The sequence below is a fragment of the Pimephales promelas genome, chromosome 24, assembly GCF_988280905.1.
Source record: "Pimephales promelas chromosome 24, fPimPro1.hap1.1, whole genome shotgun sequence".
Lineage (NCBI taxonomy): Eukaryota > Metazoa > Chordata > Actinopteri > Cypriniformes > Leuciscidae > Pimephales > Pimephales promelas.
In genome coordinates, this window is record NC_142792.1 from 22,450,731 (window position 1) to 22,478,433 (window position 27,703).

The following is a 27,703-nucleotide window of genomic DNA, read 5'->3' on the forward strand; positions in this document are numbered from 1 at the left end:
TACTTGTAGCTGTATACTCAAGTGACCCAACTCTCCAAACATGTATTACACCTGTGGTGGGAGAAGACTCGAAGGAAATATAACTAACTCTGAGAGCAAAGATCAATTATATTGTGCATTTTTTGCACTTAAATTGGCTTTTTATTACTGTTGACATAGAAATTGATGCATGTGTTTTACGAGGGTCAAAGCAATTGGTTAATTTTTTGATTGCTGTTTTGACATTGTTTCCTGGACGTTTTAGTCATATTTGCTAATTCTCTTTAAGGTATTTTCTGTTTTCCTGGGAAATTTATGTATTTTAATTTTATTTTGTCATATTTATTTTATTTGTATTTTTTGAAATGGTGCTTATCATTATCAACATTGATTGACAATTATTGATTGACAATAAAATTATATCACATGATTTTGGAAGTTTTGGGTGGGTTTTTCTTGAACTGGATGGGTTTTGGTGAGCTTTTGGGCTGGAAATCATTGGCACACAGGAAAAGAAGAAGCAGAACCAAGTGATAGCATATGTAAGAATATGCATATGTAAAATATCGTGATCATCAATAAATCAAAATTGCCAAATGTTACAGAATGAAATGTTCCAAGCTGACTGTCCAAGCTTTGGAGGTGCTGATGGACTTGATCTACTCCATCTGTTTTGATCATCCCTCTGAATACGATCCCTTTTACGCGATTTTCTCACTTTAATGCAACATTTTGAGCAAAAAGCTTTTAATTGAAAAAAAATAATCCATTAAGCTCAAATAAAATAGGAGCAGAGGGTCTGTTTTTTTCTTTTGATAAGACTATTTTCACTTTATGAGGACAAAAACCAGCGTTTATACTCCTCTGGAGGTGCAGAACTTTATTCAGGCTTCCAGAAAGGCACTAAAATCAAAATGGAGGCTAGATGAGACTCATGAGGAAATACACACGGTGGTCTGAGAGGATACAAACGGAACATTCCAGATACACAAACACAACAGCACACAGCAAGCTATAGCACTGAACATTTCAATCTAAGAAAGGTTGAGACACGTTTATTTGAATGTGTTTCATCCTTCATTGTAAAGATTCTTCAGAGAGAACACAACCTCCAGCTACAGTTCATGCTTTAGTGTCTTCTCGTCCTTCTGCTTCAATAAATATGATGAGGTGTGGTGGTCCCTGTGAAGCCACTCAGACAGTAAACTCCATGTCAAGGAGTAGCCAGATTAAGACAATGACGTTCCCAAGACTGTTATGACTCTGTTCACAGTTCGTCTTTGTAGTAGCCCAACTTGGCGTTGGACATCTCCTTCCGTAGCAGCAAGACCTCCCAGAACATCTGCTCTGCTTGGAAAAACACAGTATTATGTCATTTTTAGAGGGGAAACCTTCAAAGGAATTTTTATTTTACCACTCGCTGTGTTTTCATAGACCCTAATAATCTCATTATGATTGGACTAGCAGCACAGTCGGAATAAAAAAAGTCACATGTGACCATGTCAACCGAAATGAATTGGCCAAATCCGGTTTAAATTTAATTTAGATTATGGTGGTTTAAACCTTTTCAAGTGTAAATGGATCTGGTTGTTGAAACCACAATTGTACATTTTACTCCTCCCAAAAATGCTAAAAACAAACATGTGAGAGCGTGCTATAAGCTATTTGTCATGTTATAGTCAGATATGACGACGCTACTGCGACACGCATCACCTCAGATGAGCAGCCGAGCGCCTATCAAGCCAGCGCGCCGCAATCTATCGCAAATCAATGGGAAAGTAAATCTTCATTGGTAATTCAATGCAAGTTATTTTGTGAGAAGTGGAGAAACTGACACGTTGTCTCTGAGCGCTCTCACAAACTAACATGGCACCCCCCCCCCCCCTAGCAGTGTTGTCACGGTACCAAAATTTCAGTATTCGGTACCAATACCAGTAAAAATTCACGGTTCTCGGTACCAATTTCGGTACCAAAGCTTAGTTTAAATTTACATATATTTAAGTGTTTATCACGGTTACAAGTATGGAAACTGTACATTTGTATTATAAACACTTTAGAACCTAAAATAAACAATAGTATGCACTAACACATTTTTAAAGTTGTTTGTAAAGTTCTAATCCATTAACATTTATTTAATGCACAATGAATGAAGTGAACAAACATGAACAATCAGGTGTTTCTATTAAATAACATTTACAAACAATAATTAATGTTGCAAAAATATATTGTTCACTCAATGTGTTGATGTGAAGTAGCTAATGTTGATAAATGGTATCTTATTGTAGTATTAGCAAACTATAGGCTACAGGAGAAAAAACATGTTTTATTTGATTTGACTGTACTTTTATTTAATCTAAAACTGCATTCATATTTAATTTTGAAAAGGCTTTTTAAAACTGCTGAGTTATAAAGGCAAGAATACGCCTAGAACTGGCACTGACATTAAATGACATAAATAGGGATGCATCAAAACTAATACCAGCAGTACTCTGGTGTCGGGTGGATACTACTGTGCTCATGTACTCGTAAAACTACCCCGAAAGCACTTGAGAGGCCGTTCACATATCGCACACGTTTTTTTTTTTATTATTATATTTTTGTGCGTGCTTATTCTTTCCAAAGCGCTTGCTCTCACGCGGCGTCTGTCGTATGAGCGCGCCTATATTTGAAATTGCGAATTTGCATGTAATCGGCCTCTTATGGCAACGTGACATTAGCCTAATCCAAAATATTTCCATATGTGGCTCTTTCCTTCTTTCGTGTCAACAAGTGGATTCAGAGAGAGAGCATATCAGCGTTATGAAGAGGACGCAACTGTGCACCTTTCAGACAGCGCGTCTAGAACTGGATTAACCTGGTATTCGGTACCTAGAAAAGCTGGTACCGTAACATTTTTTTTTTTTTTAGTACCGACTTGGTACCGAAGTACCGAGTTTTTTGAGAACACTACCCCTAGCGCATATAGCTCAACTAACGCGAATAGTGGAATGTTCCCAATCCTACAAATATCTTGGGACAATTATCGACACAAAGATAAACTTCGAAGCAAATTGTGAAGCTGTATGCAAAAAGGGACACCAGCGCTTGTTTTGCTTAAGGAAACTGTCCTATCTTAACATTGACAAAACCATGATGGTCTTATTCAATCGTGCTTTTATTGAATCAATTTTATCTTTCTCTTTGATGTCATGGTTTGGGAATCGATCTTTAAAGAATAAAAACTCCATAAATCAAAAAATGGTCTAGTAAGCTGATTGGTGTGTCACAGATTAGCCCAGTGTCCCTGTATACCTGACAGTTACAGCAGATAACTGCCTCAATTTTAAAAGATGATGCCCAACCTCTACACAGTGAATTTCAGCTTCTTCCTTCTAGATGAAGGTACATAGTCCCAAAGTGCAGAACAAAGGGCTATAAAAATAGCTTTGTCCCAGCAGCCATCAATCAGATGAACAAGCTATTATCTATTTATATATATTTTTATTGTCTTGTTGATTGTCTGTGTTTGTATTACAAATCTGTGTATATAACTCTGTCACTGCAAAACAAATCTACCCACGGGTACAAATAAAAGGAACCAAACTGAACCGACCTACAACTACTTCTGCCGACACTCTGAAGTGTGCATACGATGGACACTTTACAATACAAACATGATAATGACAACATGGCGACACATATATAGAACATACTTACACGGTTGACCTCAATTCCACAATATTACATATTTGTCAAATTAAAAATCGAATCTTTTAATATACTTGAATTTTGAATAAAGCTTTTATCAAAAAATATTTTGCTAAAGAACTTGTGCACATTCATGTTCAGATAAATGAAGATGATAATTTCATACAGTAATACCATAAATCATTTTATAATTCAACTAAAACAGATGCTTACAGTTTATGAACCATATTAAATCCATGCACCGAGCTTGAATGCTGATATGTAGCTTTGAACCATCTAAGTCTATAAGATTAATGATTATATATGAAATATCATTATAAGTTATTAGCTTACCATCTTGTTGTTTGACTAGTCCTTGGAGGATGTAACGGATGTAGGTGAAGAAGTTGCAGACGGACGTAATCTGAGGTAGAGAAGAGAAGTGTGTCGTTCACATTTAAACCTCAGTACTACAGCAAACAATGCAATGATAACATTCAACGTATCGAAACTGAATACTAAAATGCTGCTGTGGCCAGTCATATTTCACCCAAACATCTAAACTAAATCTAAAATCTGCACTAAAGAGCATGATGGTATATTAGATTTATGGAATTCTGTTTAATAACAAGTTTTATTATGGTACAACAGCAGGGTTCTACGCTAAGGTTTTTCCCAAGGAGCACATGTGCTACTAAATAAAAAAAATGTAGGAGCACACAGAAATTTTGGAGCGCAGTGAAAAAATGTTCAAGTAACAGAGTTTAACAAACTATATAGTATATATATATATATATATATATATATGAAGAGTTTGGTTCCAAAACGCTATAAATCCATTTTGATGATTTTGAGTAAAACTGTGTTTTCTTTAGCAAGAAAATGGGAAGATGAAAACCACTATTTTCGGTTTCAAATTTTCACATAGCATTTGTAGGTTATAATAACAATAAAAAATGAAATCCAGGTTTTGATTTCCAAAGATTTATTATAAAAACAGATCGTTTTTTCCCCCAAAATGCAATAAACCCAATAATTTATTTTTTTTCAAAATGCAATTAATCAAAATAAAATTGTATACACATTGAATTTCTTGTGCATACTATAAATCCATTGCTTTAATATAACAATATTCAGTAACATTTTAAGGGTTCATGTCATGAATTATCATGAATTCATGGATAAATGAATTATGCATTAATTCATATTAATATCATCAGGAACTAACAACGTTTTTTTTTTAACAGTTCAACGTTTTTCATTCATGACTTCATGGATGAACAAAACCTTAATTAAAACATTAACTAAGACGAGCACATCATCATGAATTATGATTTATTAAGCATGATCTAACGACATCGCTGTTGTCAACCTTGGGACGTCGCCGCTGAACTTTTTTGACGGCGATCAGCTGTAAACTGGCTTGGTCCTGCTCGGTTTTCGTTGACTTTGAATAAAACAACTGAAAGTTTTCCAAAAGATCCTCTGGGGGTCAGTGTGTCAGCGTGACAGAAGTTTGATGCTGTCGTGTGAGAACAAGCAACAGCCGGCATTTCCTCCTCCCGAGTCCATCTTCTTCCTCACGTAAATGATTCGATTTCGATGTCACGTTTACCCATGCAGGATGCCTTACCCTCCGCAGATTCACCAATGCTGTCAAAATTATTCATTTTTTTGTTTGTTTGTTGATCGAAAGGACAAAATAGAGAAAACCTAGGAAGCCGGGTTAGTTAAAGCGCTGCCGTTACTGGAATGGTGCGTTGTGATTGGTTTAGCGGATATGTGGCATTTTGCAGAAAAGGGAGACTGGCGTTTGTCGCGGTTTGGAAAGAAAGGGAGAAAACATTACATAATAACACGGCGGATATCCCATTTTACGTAAAATTAAACATTGTTTTGCATCTGGTCGGTATTGAAAAGTCAGATTTTTGCAGTAACTAATTTTTTTTAAAAATGGCGTTTATCGCGTTTTGGAACCAAACTCTTCATATATATAAAAACGTGTGTGCTCCTTCTCTTTGTGTTCAACTATGAGCCATAAACGTAGTACACAAGTTCTGACTGGATCGCTTCCCAAATCGTTAGTATCTAACATTTTTGTCTAGTTTTTATTTGTTGACGAAAATGTCAATAGATTTTCATCATAGTTTTTGTCATTTAAAACTAGCTTTATTTAGTTATCGTCTCATTTTCGATTAGGTTGTAGTTACTCGCACATTGTGCTCGTAAATCATGTTTCCTCTTCGCACTTATCAATTTTTAGGGGCATATGCAAGCAAAATGGTCGCTTGTAGAGCCCTGAACAGGCTTAATTTACTTCATAGATATCTATTATTTTTCAGATTTAGAAAAGATATTCTTTTGATATGAGTGTGAAATATCTTTACTATAGCTATTTTTCCAGTCACCTATTTTTATTCGCATTTTGGGATATTACATAAAAAAAGCTGGATGGAAATGCCAAGATGTGCATTCATTCTAAAAATGCACATAAAACATACGTATGCGCTCAAACTGTCAGATACATTTTGTATCAGATAAGACAACATAAACTACGATGGAAACAAATTTGCAGAATAAATTCATTGATGCGCATATAAAAAAGACGTGACTTTGCGAGTTTGAGAGGAGTAGGTATATATAATGATATAAATTATTATATTGCCTCAGTGACTTCTCCTTAACCCTTCGGGGTCGCCGATCACGCCGGCGTGATCAAGTCACATGTCCAGTTTAAGACGTCGAAGCATAAAAACAGTCACGTTGAGCGCTGCCGTCCACTTCTGTCGAAAGTGCTGACTTGAAATTCTATTTTACTTTTTGTTTTGTGTTGATAGACCAAGTAAAAATGGAGATATGATCATTTAAACTTTATATAAAAAAAATGTACGCGTATATTGACGCGTTCGTAAAAGAACGCAAGATGGGATGTGACAGACGTTGCATTTATACTAATAACTTTTTTGGTTTTTGTCATAAAACAAAACGGAGAAAAATGTGTGAATCTGCTGATTCTTCTCTTCAGGCTGCACATTTTACGGAATGAAGGAGGAGCCAACTAAGTAGACAAAGAGAGACATATATACGTTATACGAGAGAGAGAGAAATTTTTGCTAGTTTGAGTAGATTTTGAGAGTAGTTTAGGAGTGGTGTAGATAGTTTAGGAGTAGTTTGGGTAGTTTAGGAGTAGATTAGATAAACTGTTTTGAGGAGTGGCACAGATAAAAACAACAACAAATAAACACACCTGATATTTGTTGTAAATAGTTGAATGTATGGTTTGATTTTGTGTTCATTTTAACTTTTGTGTGGTATATTTGCACTATTGAGGAACCCCTCTTACTCAAGGAATGAAAGCCGTGTAATGTAGCTAGCTGTGTAATTGTACATGAAGTGTTTTGTAGTTTCTAAGCAAAAAAGAAAAGAAAAAAACGCCTATTGCCACACCTGCTTTTTGCTCTATATAGTTTCATTTTATCTCAATTTGACCTTTTTTATGTTGTATTTGCACTATTAGGAAACCCTCATACTCTGGGAATGCAAGGCCTTAAATATAGCTCTCTGTATATTTGTGTGCACAATTTTTTTTAAAAAGTGGCAAAGCTAAAATGAAAAAAAAAAAAAGCTTATGACTACACTTGCTTTTTTTGTAAATCATATTTTTTTTTGAATATAGCTTGATTATATCTGAATTTTACCTGTATATTTTGACATTTACAACTTGTGTTTACATTTTAAACCTTTTAAAATGCTTCATTGAGCATGTTTGTGTTTTTTGTAGTAGAAAACCCAGATAGCAAACTGACATTGAATCAACGTGGAAACATGACATCGAAACAACGTTGATCTGACATTGTTTTGCTCATCGAATTAACGTTGAACCAACGTCAGACGCGTCATTCTTTCAAAACTAACGGAAAATCAACTTGAAATCAACGCGTTGTTTCAACGTTATGAAAGCAAACCAATTTTCGAATTTCATTTAGCTCTGAAGAATGCCGCGTCTGACGTTGGTTCAACGTTAATTCGATGAGCAAAATCAACGTTGTTTCGATGTCATGAGAGATGCCGTTTCCACGTTGATTCAATGTCAGTTTGCTGTCTGGGAAGCTATAATATTTCTATTCGGATTTTGTGTTTTTTGTGTGATTTTGGGTCACATCAGTACATCAAAGTATAGGTGATGTTGTGCTGAAAAAAATGATACCAAAAATTGGTATGGTAAAAATTTGTTTATGTCGCAAAATTAAAAAAAAAATAAAAAAGTACTCAAAAAGGGCCAAAATAGCCCAAGACTCCAAAGGGTTAAATCCTGATGTACTGGTTACATCAAAAGTAGAATGGCATCTACGCTAATCTTAGTGTCTTTGTTTAGCCCGAAGTTTTCCGGATCCAGGTCGTATCCAGATCTGACGAAGGACCTTCTGTTGCTGTTTCTGGTCTCCCAAGGTCTGGAATCGGTCCTTCTCCACAATCTTCCGCAGAGTCCGGTCACCTCTTCTCGTTGTGCAGCATTTTTTGCCACACTTTTTCCTTCCCACTGAGGTGCCTTGATACAGCACTCTGGGAACAGCCTATTTGTTCAGAAATTTCTTTCTGTGTCTTATCCTCTTGCTTGAGGGCGTCAATGATGGCCTTCTGGACAGCTGTCAGGTCGGCAGTCTTACCCATGATTGCGGTTTTGAGTAATGAAACAGGCTGGGAGTGTTTAAAAGCCTGGTGTTGCTGGTGTTTAGAGTTGATTCAGATGATTAGGTTAATAGCTCGTTTAGAGAACCTTTTCATGATATGCTAATTTTTTGAGACAGGAATTTGGGGTTTTCATGAGCTGTATGCCAAAATCATCAGTATTAAAACAATAAAAGACCTGAAATATTTCAGTTGGTGTGCAATCAATCTAAAATGTATGAAAGTTTAATTTTTATCATTACATTAGGAAAAATAATGAACTTTATCGCAATATGCAATTTTTTTGAGAAGGACCCGTATTCAAACGCACATAACTATAGAATCAATTCTTAATGTGCATGTGAACACCATCAGCATTTATCACAGGTTCGTGTTTAAAGTCTGTTTAGAGTATCCTAATTTAATAACAAATGATCATTTCAACAGAAGTGAATCAACCAACCCAGACAGCAAACTGACATTGAATCAACGTGGAAACGACGTCTCTCATGACATTGAAACAACGTTGATTTTGCTCATCGAATTAACGTTGAACCAACGTCAGACGCGGCATTCTTCAAAGCTAAATGAAAATCGAAAATTGGTTTGCTTTCATAACGTTGAAACAACGCGTTGATTTCAAGTTGATTTTCCGTTAGTTTTGAAAGAATGACGCGTCTGACGTTGGTTCAACGTTAATTCGATGAGCAAAACAATGTCTGATCAACGTTGTTTCGATGTCATATTTCCACGTTGATTCAATGTCAGTTTGCTATCTGGGAACTTTTAGCAGGAAAATAACATTATTCAAGAACCGCTATAAAACCAAACCAATCTCGGTTACTTTAAATTATATTAAGTTTATGTCTGTAAAGCTGCTTTGAAACAATCTACATTGTTAAAAGAGCTATATAAATGAGGATGACTTGACTCCTAGATCAACTTCCATTTTTCTTGATATTTACGCCAGTTCACCAGGAAGTGACCATTTTGTTCTCTTCGACTCACTGGATGGAAACAGTGCTTTATTCGCAACTGTTATGCAATATTTCCAATCTTTTCCAAGTTAAATTCTTAACTTCGTCTGGAAAGAGCTTATGACAGTACCAACATAATCAACACTAGAAGGATTTGACTAATAACGTATATGTTCATTGAACCTAATCATTCACTCCTGATGATCACAAGCATATAGCAAGCCAAATTAAAGGATTAGTTCACTTTTGAAAAAAACTTTTGCTGATAATTTACTCACCCCCATGTCATCCAAGATGTCCATGTCTTTCTTTCCTCAGTCGAAAAGAAATTTAGGTTTTTGATGAAAACATTCCAGGATTTTTCTCCATATAATGGACTTCAATGGGAACCGGATGGTTCAATATAGCAAGGCTAGCATTTGTCCTTAGAAAAGTTACATTTTTGGAACAAGTTTTGAAATATCCGATCGTTTCGCATGATAAGACCCTTATTCATCGTCTGGTGTCGTTTAAAGACATTTGAAGCTGCATCTGAAACTGTTATTAACTGTCTTTTGGACCTTGAACCGTTTGGTTCCCATTGAAGTCCATTATATGGAGAAAAATCCTGGAATGTTTTCATCAAAAACCTAAATTTCTTTTCGACTGAGGAAAGAAAGACATGGACATCTTGGATGACATGGGGGTGAGGAAATTACCAGCAAAAGTTTTTTCAAAAGTGAACTAATCCTTTAATTTACAATATTTATCAAGACTGGATGGGAAGGCGAACTTGTAAAATTTACATTAACATTTTCCAAACAATTATGAAATATGCAAATTATGCCCGGCCTCCACTCAACTCAGAGATCTACTCGGTCGAGTCAACTTTACTGTGGTGAACAATGGTATTGCACTTTACAACGTCGGACACATAACAGTAATTAAAATGATTAGCCTTTTGCAGTCAGCTAATAGTGTGTTGCTAATGTTACACAGCCCAGACAGCAAACTGACATTGAATCAACGTGGAAACGACGTCTCTCATGACATTGAAACAACGTTGATTTTGCTCATCGAATTAACGTTGAACCAACGTCAGACGCGGCATTCTTCAAAAGCTAAATGAAAATCGAAAATTGATTTGCTTTCATAACGTTGAAACAACGCGTTGATTTCAAGTTGATTTTCCGTTAGTTTTGAAAGAATGACGCGTCTGACGTTGGTTCAACGTTAATTCGATGAGCAAAACAATGTCAGATCAACGTTGTTTCGATGTCATATTTCCACGTTGATTCAATGTCAGTCTGCTATCTGGGAGACCATGTTGCCACCTTTGTAAATAGAATGTGTATCGAATAACAGGCCAAAAATGCGAAACTCACCCGATAGCGGCAGAACGGAGACACGTAATAATAGCTGCTGGAATCGCCAAACTTGATTCTGTGCTTGCAGGTTTTGGTTTGACCACACAGGGCACATTTCCTACACGGCGGGAAAGAGATTGAAAGCAATTAGAAATACATTACACCACAAACTTGATGGACATCTGAGGAGGGATTTACGACTATAACGCCTGGGCGAATAACTAAATGAAGCACAGACACAGGGCCAGGTCAGGGGGACCGAGGGTCTAATCACGATTCACTTACACAAGAGTCTGTGCCATCCTGCCACAGGAAGAGCCCATCAGAATAAGAACAAAACCAACAAAAGAACACAAATACAGAAAAAATTAAAGCTGCAAGCAGCATTTATCGGTGTTCAAGCAGTTCAGGCCTTTAAGCACAAAAGCATCGAAAGGCATTCAATTTTATTTAACATGTATTTATCCACGGACATAATAGATGTAAAACACCATTTACAATCAATACAGGCAATTTAACATTGGAAATGCATGGTTTTAAAGCTTTTTAACAGTTATAGTGCCACCTATGGTCCGATCTCCATGAAACTGTGCACGCTTCTTCGGCATGTTATGAGACATATGCTCATCAATTTTTGTGAAAATTTTGAGTTTTCCTTTAGGATTTATATGATTTTGGGTGCATTTTGTCCCATCCCTTTTGTAAACGACCCTGTTATAGCCAATCAAAAGCAAAAGTTCTACTTTTTTTTCGATAATTATTTATCTAGAGAGTCCAGAGAATAGTATTGGGCAAAAAACCAGGGACTAGTTCGCAAAAGTGGGTTTTGAACAAAAACCGAAATAACAAATTTATTTTTGCTCCAAATGGAAATCCGAGATATACATCTTGTCCGTCTTGATTACAGTGGTGTAAAAACATTGAAGCTAAGTCAAACGGTCTAGGAGTTATGAGCAATTTAGTACTTTTGGTTGCTGCAGCGCCACCTATGGGCCAATCGGGGTCATACTCTGATAGCTTCTCCACAATTCGAGGCCCTACCATCTGACAAAGTTTCACAGCTCCAGCCCTTACGGTTTGGGCTGCACGATGCGTTTTAGGGGATTTTTTAATGTAAATTAATGTATAACTGAAAGTGTATATTTTACATGAGTAACTATATGGTTAGGCTAGGATTAGGGTTTGGTTGAGGGTTAATTGCATGTAATTATGCATAATTTACTGTTTACTATAGTCAGTACATGTAACATATGTAACAAGGACGCTGTAAAATAAAGTGTTACCAAAATTTACTGCAATTGCCTTTAAACAAAGTGTTGCGTGATAAATTAGTTCACAACTAAAGGCAATCATTCATCTGATTCTTAAATGCATGTGCTGGCATTGTCACATTCATTGTTTATTTGCAGGATCCATGCTCATATTAGGAGAGATATGGATTTGTAAAACGCCGGGTGATGTGGGCGACACTCACTTGGGTCCTCCACACTCGACGGCAGACGCTTTGACCACCGGCAGCGGCTGGAATCCCACCGGCTCCACACTCAGTGTGTTCTGCTCCACCGCCTCCAAGATCGCCGATCCAAGCTGGGGGTCACAAACCACACATCTTCAATGCTTCACATTTGTCTCTGTGGTTTTAACTAGTTTAAAGCCAGGTCAGGCCAACACTCACGTGGAAAACAGGAGAACCATTGAGCCACAACAATACAGTTAGGAGGCCTTTCGATCCACAAGTCGCCAACATTTACCATGATTTATTGCATATATACTATATCACTATATCATATGATAATTGAATTGTATTATATTATTTTATAAGCAGGTTCAACCACCAGAGAGCAGCTGAATATCTCAGTTGTTAGGCCAGATTCTCAACCATGAGCTGAGCTGCCACGTTTGTTTAGTTCATTACAGCTAATCATTTACAGAATCTAACGTTCATAAAATATTAACAGTCGAAGGAGGAGCTCATAAGTCTTACAGACAGCAGAAGCATACCTCGCTTTTAGAAAACGTCAAGCATGGGTAGATGTCTTCTCTGTAAATGCGCTCGAGGAAGGAGCAGCTTCTTTCTAGGGTCGGCTCCTCTTTCCATGCTTTGAACTCTGTGAAGAGCAGTGAATCCACCTAACAAATGCCAAAAACACACATTTACTATTTCATATCCACCATTATATAACTTTTATAGTCCATTTCAGAACACATCACATCAGTAAACTTTGAAGTAAGTTTCAGACTGAAGCTACACAACATACTATAGCTGTGTGAGGTTAAGATCACGCTTAAAATTCATTATATGGAAAACGATGCCGGTATGTAATATTTAAATACCTTGCACAGAACAAAGTAAGACATAAGCCATGTTTCCATCCACTTGTCAATCGAATTATCTGAAATTCGGTTAAAAAAAACTCACGCGGATAAAGCTGGTGAAAGTGTGTTTCCATCCAACGGCTTTAAAGCGAATAAAAACCTGTACGTAATGAAGTCACATGCTGTTTTGCGATCAAATTTGTATATCGAATTGATTTGAGACATTTTAAGGTGTTTCCATTTATTTTCGCACTGAATCGAACAACATTCGAGCAAACTTTTGCGAACAAAGTTTTGTTAGACAAAACGGATCGCGCCATCTACCAAAAAATGATCAATATTTCACACGTTGAAGGCTAATAATGCTTATGTGCCAGCTGATAGCGACATATGAATGGGATAATGTATGCGAGGCGGTTGTTGGTTGTATACGCTATAACAACCGCCTCGTTATATATTATCCTGCTTATTACATATAAATCAACCAAATAAATCAATAATTTGACACATAATATTGACTTAAAAACGAGTTTATTGATTTAAAAACGAGTATTGCTTCTGCTAAAGAAAATAGTCTGTTCCGTCTCTGAACTGCGTCCATGGCAACGGTGTGTTATACTAGAAGCGCCGCAGTCTGTTAACTAGAAATAACAGACCACATTCTACATTACAATTCAACCAAGCCACGTAAAAACAAGCAAAACTAACCTAAGAAAACAGCGACGCTATAAACATTGCTATGATGATGACAATGCACGTATGCCCGACGACAGCGGAGGTGACTGTGGTGTGGGAACGACAGCGCTCCATCAGTTCTGGGAGATCGTGGTTTACGGAAAGCCTTTGGTTGAAGCATCTTTTTGCTTTGTCCACTTACATCTGTCTTTGTTGACATCCGCCATGTGTGCGCAAACAGACTGGCCGGAAATGAACTCGTCTTCTGACGTGTTGCAACCATAAAAGGGCATAAAACTTAATCGCAATTCATTATTTATTCGGCAAATAACGTTTCCATCAGCTTTTATCGCATTAGCCGCATATCGATCAAGAGAAAATTCGATGAGACCGAACGTATTTCATTTAAATCGATTTTCATGAAATTTCATCGAATTTTACTGTTTCCATAAGGCTTTTTTCATTCGATATCACTTAATTCGGATAAAAACGTGTCGATGGAAACATGGCTATAGAGAGGTACGTTTCCCAAAGCACTGTTAGTCAGCAATGAACGCAAGTTCTGTAACCGATTTGGAACATTCACAAACAACATTGCAGTTCTCAACCTGTGTTCTCAACATAAAACAGAGTCTTTGCCCTCCGTAATCTATCTAATGACCTGATACTCTTTGTTGATCCAGGGAATTGTGCCGTCTAGTTTTCCTTGATCTTCCCACAACATTTGACACTAGGGCTGGGCAAAAAAATCGATTTTTCGATTAATCGTTTTTTAAAATGTGTTCGATTCAAAATCGATTCTCAACGGCCGGAATCGATTTTTTTTTCAATATAAAGGGCTCGCGGACGCGGTGCTGCATCTTCTCGTCTCTCTGCACTAGGCAAGCGCCAAGCGCTGCAGCTGTCGATACACACACGCGTTTAGGAGTCGGGACATGCCGGAATATTCACTTAACAATCGGGCCAGCATTGCATCGTAACCTATGATCGTAACTAACGTTTATCATTTTCACGTCTTTTTGAGTTTTACAAGCAATGCTAACCATCCCGTGCTCGCGCACTCTTAGAGATGTCTTTCACTGCGTGCACAGTAACGTTACAGCCTAAATCTGCCTCACAAACAGCTCGCCAGAAACAAAAGTTTTATTTCTGGATTATATCACTTTAACAGTTAAAACACGCGACATTATGTCAAAACTCTGGTCTTGGTGAGTAACCTCGTAAAGACAGTCGGTAATATCTTAAATTAGCATTAAACGTGTGTGACAGAAAGTTAATGAAACAGTAATGGATTTGCGCACTAGTTCTTAAAGTGAACGCAGCCATTTGTGTCAGTCATTAATTCTGTTGTCATAACAACAGAATATAGTATTAATTGTAAGCAATCAGAATTAATAGCCTTTGTATTTCATTCAGTCTGGACTAAAAAGACTATCCAGTGTTATTTTACATTGGATTACTTTATTCAGTTTCTGTAGTATTTCTGACATACCCAAAAAAACTACCCCAAAATGTCTCTTAATTTGTGTCTTTATTCTATTGTATTTATTTGTGCTACTTTTTTCAATTTAATTCAAAGATTGAAATCAAGCTTCCATACATAAACTCTTAAAACTAAAAACAAAAAAAAAATTACATTACCATTTAGGTAAGATCAATGTAACAAAAAAAGTCTAAATATTTATGTATTTTATTTATCTATATCTATCTTAAACACAAAATAACATGATACTGTTTGATCAAGCTGTGCGACTGTTCTGACTTTTTTTGTATATTGCATCAAAATCCTGTTTATTCTCTGTATGCATTTAGTGTACCTAAAATAAAAAGAGTTTTATATACAGGTTTATGGCTCTTAATTTCCTTGTATTAATTAACCACTAGTAAACTTATGTCCACTGTTCTTTTTTATAAATATAGGATTTGTATTACATCTTCATTATAGTCGAATCGAGAATCAAATCAGGAATCGAAATCGAAAATTGAATCGAGAATCGAAATCGAATCGAACTGAGAGCTTGTGAATCGAAATCGAATCGAAATTGAAATGTGAATCGATTCCCAGCCCTATTTGACACTACAGAGCATGGAATTAGATTTGGTAGAAAGATTTTCTGTAGAAATGGGAAATGACTCTTCTTCTGCTGCTCTCAATGTTTGTGGAGTTCCTCAAGGCTCCATTCTAAGTCCCATCTTGTTTTTCCTATAGTTTCTGTTAGTCAAAAAACATGATTGATTATCACTGTAATGTTGACGACACATAGCTATATCTTCCTTTGAAGTTCACCCAAAGTTCCCCCTAATATGAACTTTCGAACTTTATAATAGGAGTGAATGGTAACTTAGATGTTTGAAACCCAAAAAAGCACATCCATCCATCATAAAAGTAATCCATACGGTAAAAGTAAAGTCCATTCCGCTCCAGGGGGTTAATAAAGGCCTTCTGAAGCGAAGCAATGCACTTTTGTAAGAAAACTATCCATATTTACAACTTAAACCGTAATCACTGGCTTCCGGAGTTCCAGCCCACGAGTGAACTATGACCCGACGCATGAGGATAGAGCAAAACAAAATACCGGTCATGAATTTGAAGTCTAAAATTAACATTTTTTTACCAGAGAAGACATGAAATTACCACTTTAACCAGTAGATGGTTGCAGAGGAGCACTTATAGGCTTATTAGACATTTTCACTCCCTAACTGTGTGGAAAACAAAAACTTTTTCTTCAAATTATAACTGAATTATACAGAAACCAAGTAAAAAGCTCTCCTTTTCTAATCACTGAAGCTGTCGGTCAGTTCAGTATGACATTTAATAAGAGCAGAATATTTCAATTAAAAAAAAATAGGTTTCTGCATTTAATAAAAGTTCATTTTATCTATTGGTTTAGTGTGCAGTCAGAAAGGACATTGGAAATATTCTCATGAGATACATCTACAGTACATATCAACTCGAAAGATAAAAATACGTGTTGTGATTATTATGACATCGGGGGGTACATGGGAAATGTCTCTGGATGCTCACACAAACGTACACAAGCAGATACAAACCTCTTTACACTCACGTACAATGGGCTGCGTTACCGCAACCTCCTGCTGGCTGCCCATAATGGCGCTGCTCGTGCTTTTGTTGCGACCGTGGCCTTTTTTAAAGGGCGCTTTGGGTCCGGGGGGCATTTCCCTACATGGGGATGTGGGAGAGGTTGACAGGACCAGAGTCTTCAGAGCGGCCACCTCAGCCTGCAGAACGTCGATCTGAACCCAGGAGGAAGAGAAGGACTTGTCAGATTACAAACCTAAGAGCGGTTTAAGTTCAGGTATTTACAAAATATCACATCTCACAAAAAGGCCATGTTTTGCAGTCAAAAATGTGAGATGCAGGGTGGTGGAATGAAAAAAGCATTTTCTTTGAACTCAAGTGCCGTGTTTTTTAGGACAGGGTCACGAGCAAGATGCTTAACAAGATGCAAAAAAAGAGTGAACTCAAATGTTTTTTTTTTATTATTATTATACCAAGTTTTTCCAAGTGGATTGTTTCTATCTTATTTGATTCACTCATGTCATTTTTGGCATATTAAAAAAAAGGTACCATTTCAGCTTCATTTACCCACCAAAGCATCCTTTCCTCTCATTTGGTACATGGCAAGCATTAATTTAACCCTGCTAAGAGTGTCACACAGTGCAGATGTGTATGGGTTTTACCCATCGCCCATCTAGTCATATTTACAACGTTTATAACTGTTTCCAAACGTGAAACTGATTTCGCACTTGTGATAGATTTTAATTTTTGGAAAAAAATAGATATAAGCTATATGACCAATGTAATATGCAAGACTTAATAACTACATTTCACAATATACGGTTACTGTTAAAATGATGACTAGTAAAATCAGAGTGACATTACATTTTGGTTATAAGGCCCACCTTTAAAGGGTTAGTTCGCCCATTTAAGACATGAAGTTGTATGCAGTCCTTACCAGCACTATAGTGCATACACACTGACCCACTCTGTTGTGACCCCCCTGGTCAGAGTTCTGACCGCTGGAAGTTTTTCAATGAAGTACTCCCGGCTATTTTCCGGGGCCACAAAACTGTGCGTTTTTACGTGAAAAAATGATTTGCGTTTCAAAGCTTGATTAATTTACAACACAAAAAACACGCCGGGCAAAATTCATACCTCAGTTTTAATGCGGCACTATTTTCTATCCATTTCTATCAATCTGCGCCGCCGCAACGTCAACAGTGAGCACGTTACGATCAGCTGTTGATAGCGCGCGACTCGCTGACAACATGTCTGACTGCGAAACTTATGATGATGAAACGAATTTTAGCACAATGTCAGACGGATCAGATGATGAAAGTAATTTTAGCAGAACGACAAAGGGATACCTGAAGTGATAAATGAACCGGAGTATACCGAACTAACCTATCGATTGACGAGGAGGTCAGCTGTCTGCATTAGCTGCATCCAATGACATTTTCCCTGCAATGCTAAACCTGGAGACGTTCTTCTACGTACCTAAACTCAATTGGAAAAAGCGACCCAAACCAGCTGGACTGACGTTCAGATGTCGACTGAGTAAGTGTGTGATCGCTCACGTTGCTTTGTAGTTTTTTATTTAAGAATTTAACGTTGTCTTGACCAGTTGGCTATATAATAGGCCTAGTCTATCTGACTGCTTTATTATTATTATTATTATACTAAGTGGACAGTAATACAATTATTAATAAATCAATAATTTTATTACTGTCTTGACACCAAATGTCCCCTTCAGCTTGTTTACCGTACAGTTTAGACATGGGATCATAAAGTTAGATTACCCGTGGTACTGGTAGCAAACAGCAAAACTCTTTAAAATATATTTTTTTCCTTTTCTTCCTTGGTTGGGGATGTAATCGTCTTCGCTGAAGTGAGCACACACACGAAAATCCTTTATTCGGGATATTTTAGCTCCCATGGCAACCAGCCAAAGCTGTCTCATAAGAAACATGAAAACGATGGAATCTGAACTTTGATCCTCGAACATCCTTGTGGTCACAGCCTGGGAATTTACAAGTTCGCACCATTGTTAATTTAACACTTTTTACCTAGTAGTCAATCGATTGTCAAACTATGGAACAGCTGATCGTAACGTGCGCACTGTTGACGTTGCGGCGGCGCGGATTGATAATAGTGCCGCATTAAAACTGAGGTATGAATTTTGCCCGGCGTGTTTTTTGTGTGGTAAATTAATCAAGCTTTGAAACGCAAATCATTTTTTCACGTAAAAACGCACAGTTTTGTGACCCCGGAAAATAGCCGGGAGTACTTCATTGAAAAACTTCCAGCGGTCAGAACTCTGACCAGGGGGGTCACAACAGAGTGGGTCAGTGTGTATGCACTATAGTGCTGGTAAGGATTGCATACAACTTCATGTCTTAAATGGGCGAACTAACCCTTTAATGCTAGAGAACATTATAGATCAATAACTGGAGTTTATAGGGCTGTGTACACCGTTCTCAAACAAAAATGTTCAACTTTTTATGCGTTTTGGCCGTCCGTTTACACGACAGCGCCATTTTGGGGGCCTGAAAACAGTTTCAAGGTGCAAGTCTCACATGCGTATTACATGTTCACTCTATAGTAGTTCATCGCCATCTAATGGCCTGACAGCGTTTTTAGTCATTTTCGTGGATTCGCCTGAATGGGGATCGTTTTGACAATGGTGTCGTCTGTACGTGAAAAACCTCTCAGTTTTAAGCGTATTGTTGTCATGTAAACGCACCCAAAGTTAATTTCTTCTGACCAATTCGACAAGTTTAGTGAGATGTTAAGCTTCGTTCCTTCTCAGAGCTCACCGTATTCTCTCTTTTGGCTCACTGTGCTGTCTTGACATTTAGCCGTAACAAAAAAGACACGTCGGCATAACTCACCTTTCCCAGCGCCTCCTTCAGCTGTTTCTCCGCAGTGGCCTGCTTCAGGTTAGCCTCGTGCACCATCTTATGAGCCTCCTGTTGAGAATGACACAGATCAGATCGAACTCAAACTTGTCTGTAAAAAAAAAACCTCTAACACAACAGACCAGACCAGAGGCACCTCGCAGAGCTAAAGGACGAGGACACGCAAGGACTTTGATTAGCAGAAACAAACAAAGGAAAACAGAAAGACATGAAAAAGGAAAAGTATGAGAAACTTATGAAATGCAAAACAGAGGAGAGGAAGTGAGACTTCAGAGCGGGTTACCTAATCACTCAGCACATCTGTATTCATATGGTATAATATATGGTCATATGTTGACCCTGTCCACATAATTAGATGAACTTCGGAATTGGATATTTGTTCAAATCGGTAAGATTCTCAAATAACTTTAGAAATAAGGCTGGGTATCACAATTTACAGCGTGTTTGATTCCGATTCACAAGTGTTCAATTCAATCTGATCTCGATTCAATACCAATTCATTTGGAAATATATAGAGGTGTAACGGTACACAGATGTCACGGTTCGGTACGTACCTCGGTTTTGGGAAAGGAAAACTGGTCATACTTTAGTTTAGGGGTCAAATTCATACTATTAACTACCTACAAACTGTGACTTTTGCCTCAATAAACCTCTAATTACTGCTTATTAGTTAGTAAGATTTAGGTATTGGGTAGGATTAAGGGATGTAGAATATGGTCATGCAGCATAAGGCATTGATATGTTCTAAGCAACTACAGTAGTTAATAGAGCCAGACCGATATATCGGTAGACCGATATTATCGGCCGATATTAGGCATTTTCTAAAATATCGGTATCGGCAGTTATAATGGCCGATAAATGAATATTTAAAAAATAAAATAAAAATGGACGAATCACGCATCAACCATGTCGTGTGTTGTCAAAAAGTGCAGGTAAAGGGATGAACAAGCTGACATTGTAATAATAAGGTAGCTTATAACTATAAAGCAATGTAGGGACTAATTATTATTTTATTTATCAGAACTTTAACATATTTTGATGTTCCTTTGTTCTGTTGGGACAATAGAAACAAGTTTCTTTTTAAAATGCATTATCATGTTATTTTAGTTAAAACTCATAAATAAATAACTAATGTTAGGGAAATCTGTTAATATTTTGTTGCGCGTTTCTGAAATAAAAATAATATCGGCCGATATATCGGAATATCGGATTTTAAAGCCAACAAATATTTGTATCGGTATCGGCCTTCAAAATCCTTTATCGGTCTGGATCTACTAGTTAATAGTGAGAATTTGACCCTAAATTAAAGAGTTATCAGCAACAAATCCACAATGCTAGGTTTAGATGAGTAGTGCAAAGGACAGTTTATCAAAGTATACTCCTTTGTCCATGAGCGGACCACTTTTTCCCGTTGTGGTGGTTAGCAAACAGTGTTGCATTACCATGCGCGCCCCCTTCTGGATTGGAGTGTCGCTCCCCTGTGGCTGTCTGTATCTGTATCTTCGTCATCTGACTGTATTCCACAAAAAAAAACATGTTTATATTTGAGTTTGTTTATTGACTGGATTGGAACCTCAACTGTGCTTTATTCTGCAGCTCATGTAACTCTGAATGACGCAACGGTTTGTTCGGTTGAACTTTAGTTTAGTTTATTTTATAAACAGCTAAAGCAATGTGAAGTAGTCGTCTAACATCTGCCACACTCCAGTTTTAATGCCACCCTAAAAGCAAATGATGCAATAAAACATGTTGCAATAGTTTCAGCCAGATAACAATCTAAATGTCAATTTCTGGGTTTGGTACGAAAGCTTGTCAAGAGCTGAATTTGATTTGAAAGATTTGATGTGAACTGCTTTACAACCCTGATAGCACACACACACGTCACGGAGGTGTATTCAACCGGTGTGTTTTTATGGATGATGTCATTTATGGGGCGCTTGCTATACTAGTCTTTTAAAAAGCTGCTTTTTAGCTGTATTGAACTCAACACTGAACTGATTGTCTTTTTAGAGCTGCTTTACAGTAGAACTCAACTCTGTTTGTTTCATTGAATCATTTTACTAAGTTGCTTTGAAACAATCTGTATTTTATAAAGCGTTATATAAATTGAAGTGAATTGACTTGACACTTAAAACACGTGCGATATATTGAATTATATAATGATATTATTTATATCTTTATATATATATATACAGAGTTTAAAACTCTAACGAACACTCAAAAATGTTCACAAAAGTCTTCATGTGATTATCATGTGACTTTTAATAAATATACTTTACCAGTCTGGGGTCAGTAAGATCAGTTTGAAAGAAATAACTAATTTTAGTCAGCAAAGATGCATTAAATTAAAAATAAAATAATTTTAATTTAAATAAATAATAATAATTAAAATAAATCGATCAAAAGTGACAGTAAAGACAATTATTTCTAAAAGATTTCTATTTCAAATGAATGCTGTTTTTAAGCAGGTTTTTTGAGCAGCAAAAAAGGGTTTTTTGAGGATCATCTATTAACAGAAACTTTTGAACGGTAGTGTATATTTCGGGATATACAGTATAACTGATTAAAACTATGAATTGTTGAATAGGTGTCTTTTATACCTACCTATTATATGTGTTTATTTATAATTAGAAAAAATATTTTATTCTTAATGTTTCACTTCATACATTAAATATGTCGAATATACCCACTTTACAAATGGTGCAATACATATAGTATATATAGTGTGCAGTGTTTCCCCTAGGATTTTTTTATCCTAAAAAATAAAAGTACACTACACACTACCTGCTAGCGTAGCGGAGCGGGCATGTCATTTTTTTTTTTTATTAGACATCAAAAAGAATGTATAATAATTCAAATCATGTATTATTAATTAAAAAAAAAACATAGATATATTTAAAAAATTCACACTAATTCTGTGTTTTTGCTGATAATAAAATTAAGCCATAAAACACAAATTTTATCAGAAACTTTTTGTCAAATAATGTGCTGCACAATGAGCTTTACTGTTAAAATTAAAACATGGATTATTCCTTAAATTCAGTTTTGTTTAAAATATACATAATTTATTCGTTTAAGTGTTAATGTATTATTACATCTGGACATTTCCTATTTCTACTGTACAACAGTAATATATTTCTGTCAAGTTAAACCGAACTTTTATTTTGACGGGTTGCCGTGAAGCCCTTTGGAGTTTCTGTGTGTTTGTCGTGATCGTCATGATGATATGCTGCGTTCAAGTCCTCCTGGGAAGTTCGTACGCAAAACAGGTCGTACGTCAAGTCAGTTTCGTCGGAGCAAAATGGCGTTGTACCTTCTTTTAATGACTTACACGAAAATACAGCAAGGTTTGTTAACTCTGCTAATAAAAAAAATGAAGAACAAAGAATGCTACGGAGGCGTATTGCATTCACTTGAAGAAAAAAAATGTACTCTGTTTTTCTGAATTAACGAGTTAATTTTTCATGAGAAAAAATTTTTTGCTCTCTTTTTCTGAATTAATGAGTTAATTTTTAATGGAATTTTTTTTTGCTCTGTTTTTCTGAATTAATGAGTTAATTCAGAAAAACAGCAAAAATACATTTTCTCATGAAAAATTAACTCATTAATTCAGAAAAACAGAGCAAAAACTTTTTTTCTCAAGAAAAATTAACTCATTAATACAGAAAAACAGAGCAAATGTTTTTCTCATGAAAAATTAACTCATTAATTCAGAAAAACAGAGCAAAAACTTTTTCTCAAGAAAAACTAACTCATTAATTCAGAAAAACAGAGCAAATTTTTTTCTCATGAAAAATTAACTCGTTAATTCAGAAAAACAGAGCAAAAACTTTTTTTCTCATGAAAAATTAACTCATTAATTCAGAAAAACAAAGCAATTTTTTTTCTCATGAAAAATTAACTCGTTAATTCAGAAAAACAGAGATTTTTTTTTTCTTCAAGTGAATGCAATACGCCTCCGTAGAATGCGCATCAGGTGTGTTTTTCTTTTTAGCTTATGAAACCAATGTAAACTCTATCATTAGGTATAATTTTTATATTACAAAGAAATCATATTTTGTGCAGAGAGCTTGCTTTATAAATGAAAAGGCCTTACAATGTCAACGAGTAAACATTGAAATTCAATTAAAATTTACCGTCAACAGACATTGAATGAACGTTTCTCACTGACACGTAGGGTTGGGTATCAAGAATCGAGTATCGATTGGAACCGGGACTAACTTTTCGTTTTTCCCGGAATCGTTCAAAAGTTAAAATTTCAATTCCTACTTTCGATATTCACAGTCCGCCGAGCGAAAGAAGAAACCGCTGAACAACACCAACGAAGAAGCGTCTACCGGAAGTGTTGGCATAACCGCGCGAGTCGAACATGAGTAGCTTACGTCGGCGGTCCAAAGTGTGGCTTCACTTTTCTAAAAATAACGAAATCTCAGCAAAATGCTAAATTTGTGACAAGTATTTGTGACAGAAGGAGTATTTCCTTCAGAAAGACCGTTGGTTAGCAAGGTTAGCTAAACTTTTTTGACCCTGCCTCTTAAAAGAATCGGAATCGAGAATCGTTAGGAACCGGAATCGAAACAAGGAATCGGAATCAGAATCGTTCAAATTCAAACGATACCCAACCCTACTGACACGCCCCCAACTCGTACAGATCGGGGCTTAAAGAAAATCGCGAGCTCCCCACTGGTATTTACGACATTGTGGTGGCGTTCAAGTGCGTTCAATTACGATCTATACGAGATGACTTGAACGCAGCAATAGTTTCACAAATGAAGCGGTTAAATGATCACAAAGTGACTTTCAGAGTGGATCTAGTGCCTGGAGAGGAAGTTCAATCATTTTTGTCTTCATATAGGAAAAAAAAACAGCACAAGCGTCACACGTGTATCCTCAGTGTATGTGTGTGTGTGGTAAATAAAACTGCGCGTCGGCTGCACCAGAGCCGTTGAAAAACATATTCATATTTACCGGCAATATTAATATTGCACTATTCATTCACACGGAACATACGATTCATACGAACAGGATTCGTATTTAAATAGTATTTGTGGTTTAATATTCACACACACTAGTCTATATTGCGATTTTTATTTCAAGTGTACTGAACCGCTTTCTATTTATTCCTCGAAAATATACAGTAAAATCCTTTTTTATGACTGGATTTCGTCAGCATTTGTATGGGAATGGTAGGGGAAACACTGGTGTGGACAGAGTCTGATACACAGATGTGCTGTAAGCAATAAGTGTTTTAGGTCTGTCTTGAATCATTAGAGTTGACCCATAATAGTGCTGAATGTTCAGAGTAACTCCAGACGATCAAGTGCTCACAGACACACACAGAACTGCTCCGTCATTTGGCAAACAAACCTCAAAAAGGCTAGCAGTGAGTTCCTCCAGCTCCTGCCCCAGCTGGTCTCTCACTTTAGAAAGCCTCTCACACTCCTCGTCTTTTAACTTAAGATCCTTCAGACACATGCAATGACATGAACAAAACACACAAATGATAAACAGAACAGAAAAACAGGGAATGTATGGCTCATTCTCTCATTTAGCCCATGGCATCAATGTAAAAGGGTGGATGATTCAGCACACACACACTACAGTATTCTTTACAAAACAACAAAAAAAATATATATATATTGGAGCTAAATATTTACTGACAGTAGCACATGTAACTGAAAGTATTAAAACTATTTATATAATATATTGAGTGAATTGAAATAAAGCTGAATAATATATAATATTATTCAGCTTTATTTCAATTCACTCAATATATATATATATATATATATATTAGGGCTGTCAAACGATTAATCACGATTAATCTCATCCAAAATAAAAGTTTGTGTTTATATGTGGGTGCACTGTGTATAATTATGTTGTGTATATATATTTATATATAAAATATTTATATTTACATATATAAATTATATATAAATCTATATACAGTATATACATTTAAAAAAATCTTAAAATGCTTGTAGCATGTGTGTCACAGTCTCCGTCTGCACCTTTCTGTCTGCGTCTTCTTCACTACACTTCCCAGGATCCTCTTGTCGCCACACCTGAACTCACTCCCTCATCAACCACCTGTTCATCGTCCTCATCATCTGTATCACCTGTTTTCACATCATTATGTTTGATTCCTCTTTGTATTCCCTTTGTTTGATTCAGTCTTTGTTGGTCGTTGTTTGATGTTACTTTGTGTTTGTGAGAACTCCTGCCCGTTTGCCTGTACCTGTTTGAGTTTAAGTAAAAGAACTGAATTGGAGCGTTTGCCTCTTTGGTCAATTAAATATTAAATATTATATAGAAATTAAATATAATATTTAGCAAAATACTCCTTGCTATTTTTTTCTATTCAACTAATGTGCTGCTGGTCATTAAATGGCTTTCCTGAGGTAAATGTAACGTTTTGTGACACAACTGTTCTCCTGCAGTGTTACTGACCTCTTTCCGTGTTTGAAAACACCGATTGATCGTTATCCACAATTTTCCTACGCCCCATGAGGCCTTGCGTCAAAAGTGGGCGCGACTTCCGGTTGGAAGTAAACAAAGCGTGACTTGACATGCTTGACACTCGTTCATTCAACAGTTGACAGTCATTCAAGTTATAGCGATCCAAACTAGCTAACGATGTGGGAACACAACCTCAACGAAATTAAAAAGGGTGAAATAACAGTACCTTTACCCTCCGCAGTAGTTGATTGGGAGTATTATAATAACATTATTAATAATCAATATCAAGGCATGGTGACAGACAGTTGTGTGAGCTGACAAACAATTAAAATAAAAAATACACACTTAGTCATTGTTAGGGTTGGGTATCGAGAATCGAGTATCGATTGGAACCGGGACTAACTTTTCGTTTTTCCCGGAATCGTTCAAAAGTTAAAATTTCAATTCCTAGTTTCGATATTCACAGTCCGCCGAGCGAAAGAAGAAACCGCTGAACAACACCAACGAAGAAGCGTCTACCGGAAGTGTTTGCATAACCGCGCGAGTCGAACATGAGTAGCTTACGTCGGCGGTCCAAAGTGTGGCTTCACTTTTCTAAAAATTAACGAAATCTCTGCAAAATGCTAAATTTGTGACAAGTATTTGTGACAGAAGGATTATTTCCTTCAGAAAGACCGTTGGTTAGCAAGGTTAGCTAAACTTTTTTGACCCTGCCTCTTAAAAGAATCGGAATCTAAGATATTATTGTCGGCAGGGAGGAAAGCGATAACAAGAAGCTGGCTCAAACCTGAGCCACCTAGCCATACTCAGTGGATGGACATTGTGCAGGATATATTTACCATGGAAAGACCGACTTTTATCCTTAGACTGAAAGAAGCAGAATTTAAAGAAAAATGGCACAAATGGATAGCATATAAAATAGCATTAGAAACTGTATAATCTGAAGGTTTTATTTTTATTTGTCTTTTTGTTCTATCATAACATCTGGTTGCTGTCTTTTGTTTTATTGTTCATTTTTATTTTATTTTATTTTTTTTTGCCTTTTGTAACCATACTCGAAACTGTGATAACCATGTTTTGTGTTGACTTTAAAAAAATAAAAATAAAAATAAGAGTGAAAAAAAAAAAAGAATCGGAATCGAGAATCGTTAGGAACCGGAATCGAAACAAAGAATCGGAATCGGAATCAGAATCGTTCAAATTCAAACGATACCCAACCCTAGTCATTGTACTTTGGAGTTTATTCAAAATTATAAATGAATGTGCTACTTGAATACATTAACTGGCACATTTGGTATTCTGTCAACACAGGCTTTGATCCTGAGTTTAGGTGTAACATCAGTAGCAAACAGCCAATCACATGCTGATAGAGTTTATAGAATATTAAGAATTTAAACGATTGTATACAGGAAGATTCGTCGCCTTTTGGGAGGTGATGGAAACTACAGTCGTTGGCAGGATCAGAGACGGGCTCTGGCGGGATCACTCCGATTTCGTTTTCAGCTTATGTTCAAAACAATCACGTTTAAGCCACTGAATTAGTTTAGTCCGGTTATACATACAACAGCGAACAGCACATGTTGTCCCTGAGCTCCGTAACGCCATCTCTCATAAAGATTTGCGTTTTTAAATAGTAAAATAATTCTCCGAAAAACAGCTAGCCTCTTCGCTAACTAA

At 36.5% G+C, this 27,703-nt stretch overlaps 1 protein-coding gene across 5 annotated transcripts in view; it reads right to left on the minus strand.

The window, feature by feature from the left end:
- Positions 1 to 844: 844 nt before the first annotated feature.
- rab3ip (RAB3A interacting protein (rabin3)) overlaps positions 845 to 27,703 on the minus strand; it is a 44,894-nt gene continuing 18,035 nt past the window's right edge. For 2 of the 5 annotated variants that reach the window (XM_039655922.2, XM_039655921.2), the window contains 8 exons: positions 24,935 to 25,030; positions 19,541 to 19,618; positions 16,679 to 16,882; positions 12,638 to 12,766; positions 12,111 to 12,223; positions 10,655 to 10,754; positions 4,000 to 4,069; positions 845 to 1,329 (listed from right to left, as the gene is read on the minus strand). In XM_039655922.2, coding sequence (XP_039511856.1) covers positions 1,247 to 1,329; positions 4,000 to 4,069; positions 10,655 to 10,754; positions 12,111 to 12,223; positions 12,638 to 12,766; positions 16,679 to 16,882; positions 19,541 to 19,618; positions 24,935 to 25,030 — 873 coding nt within the window. In that variant the 3' untranslated portion in view covers positions 845 to 1,246. The remainder of the gene's footprint in view (positions 1,330 to 3,999; positions 4,070 to 10,654; positions 10,755 to 12,110; positions 12,224 to 12,637; positions 12,767 to 16,678; positions 16,883 to 19,540; positions 19,619 to 24,934; positions 25,031 to 27,703) is intronic. The other 3 variants (XM_039655924.2, XM_039655923.2, XM_039655926.2) reach the window with 3 other exon arrangements.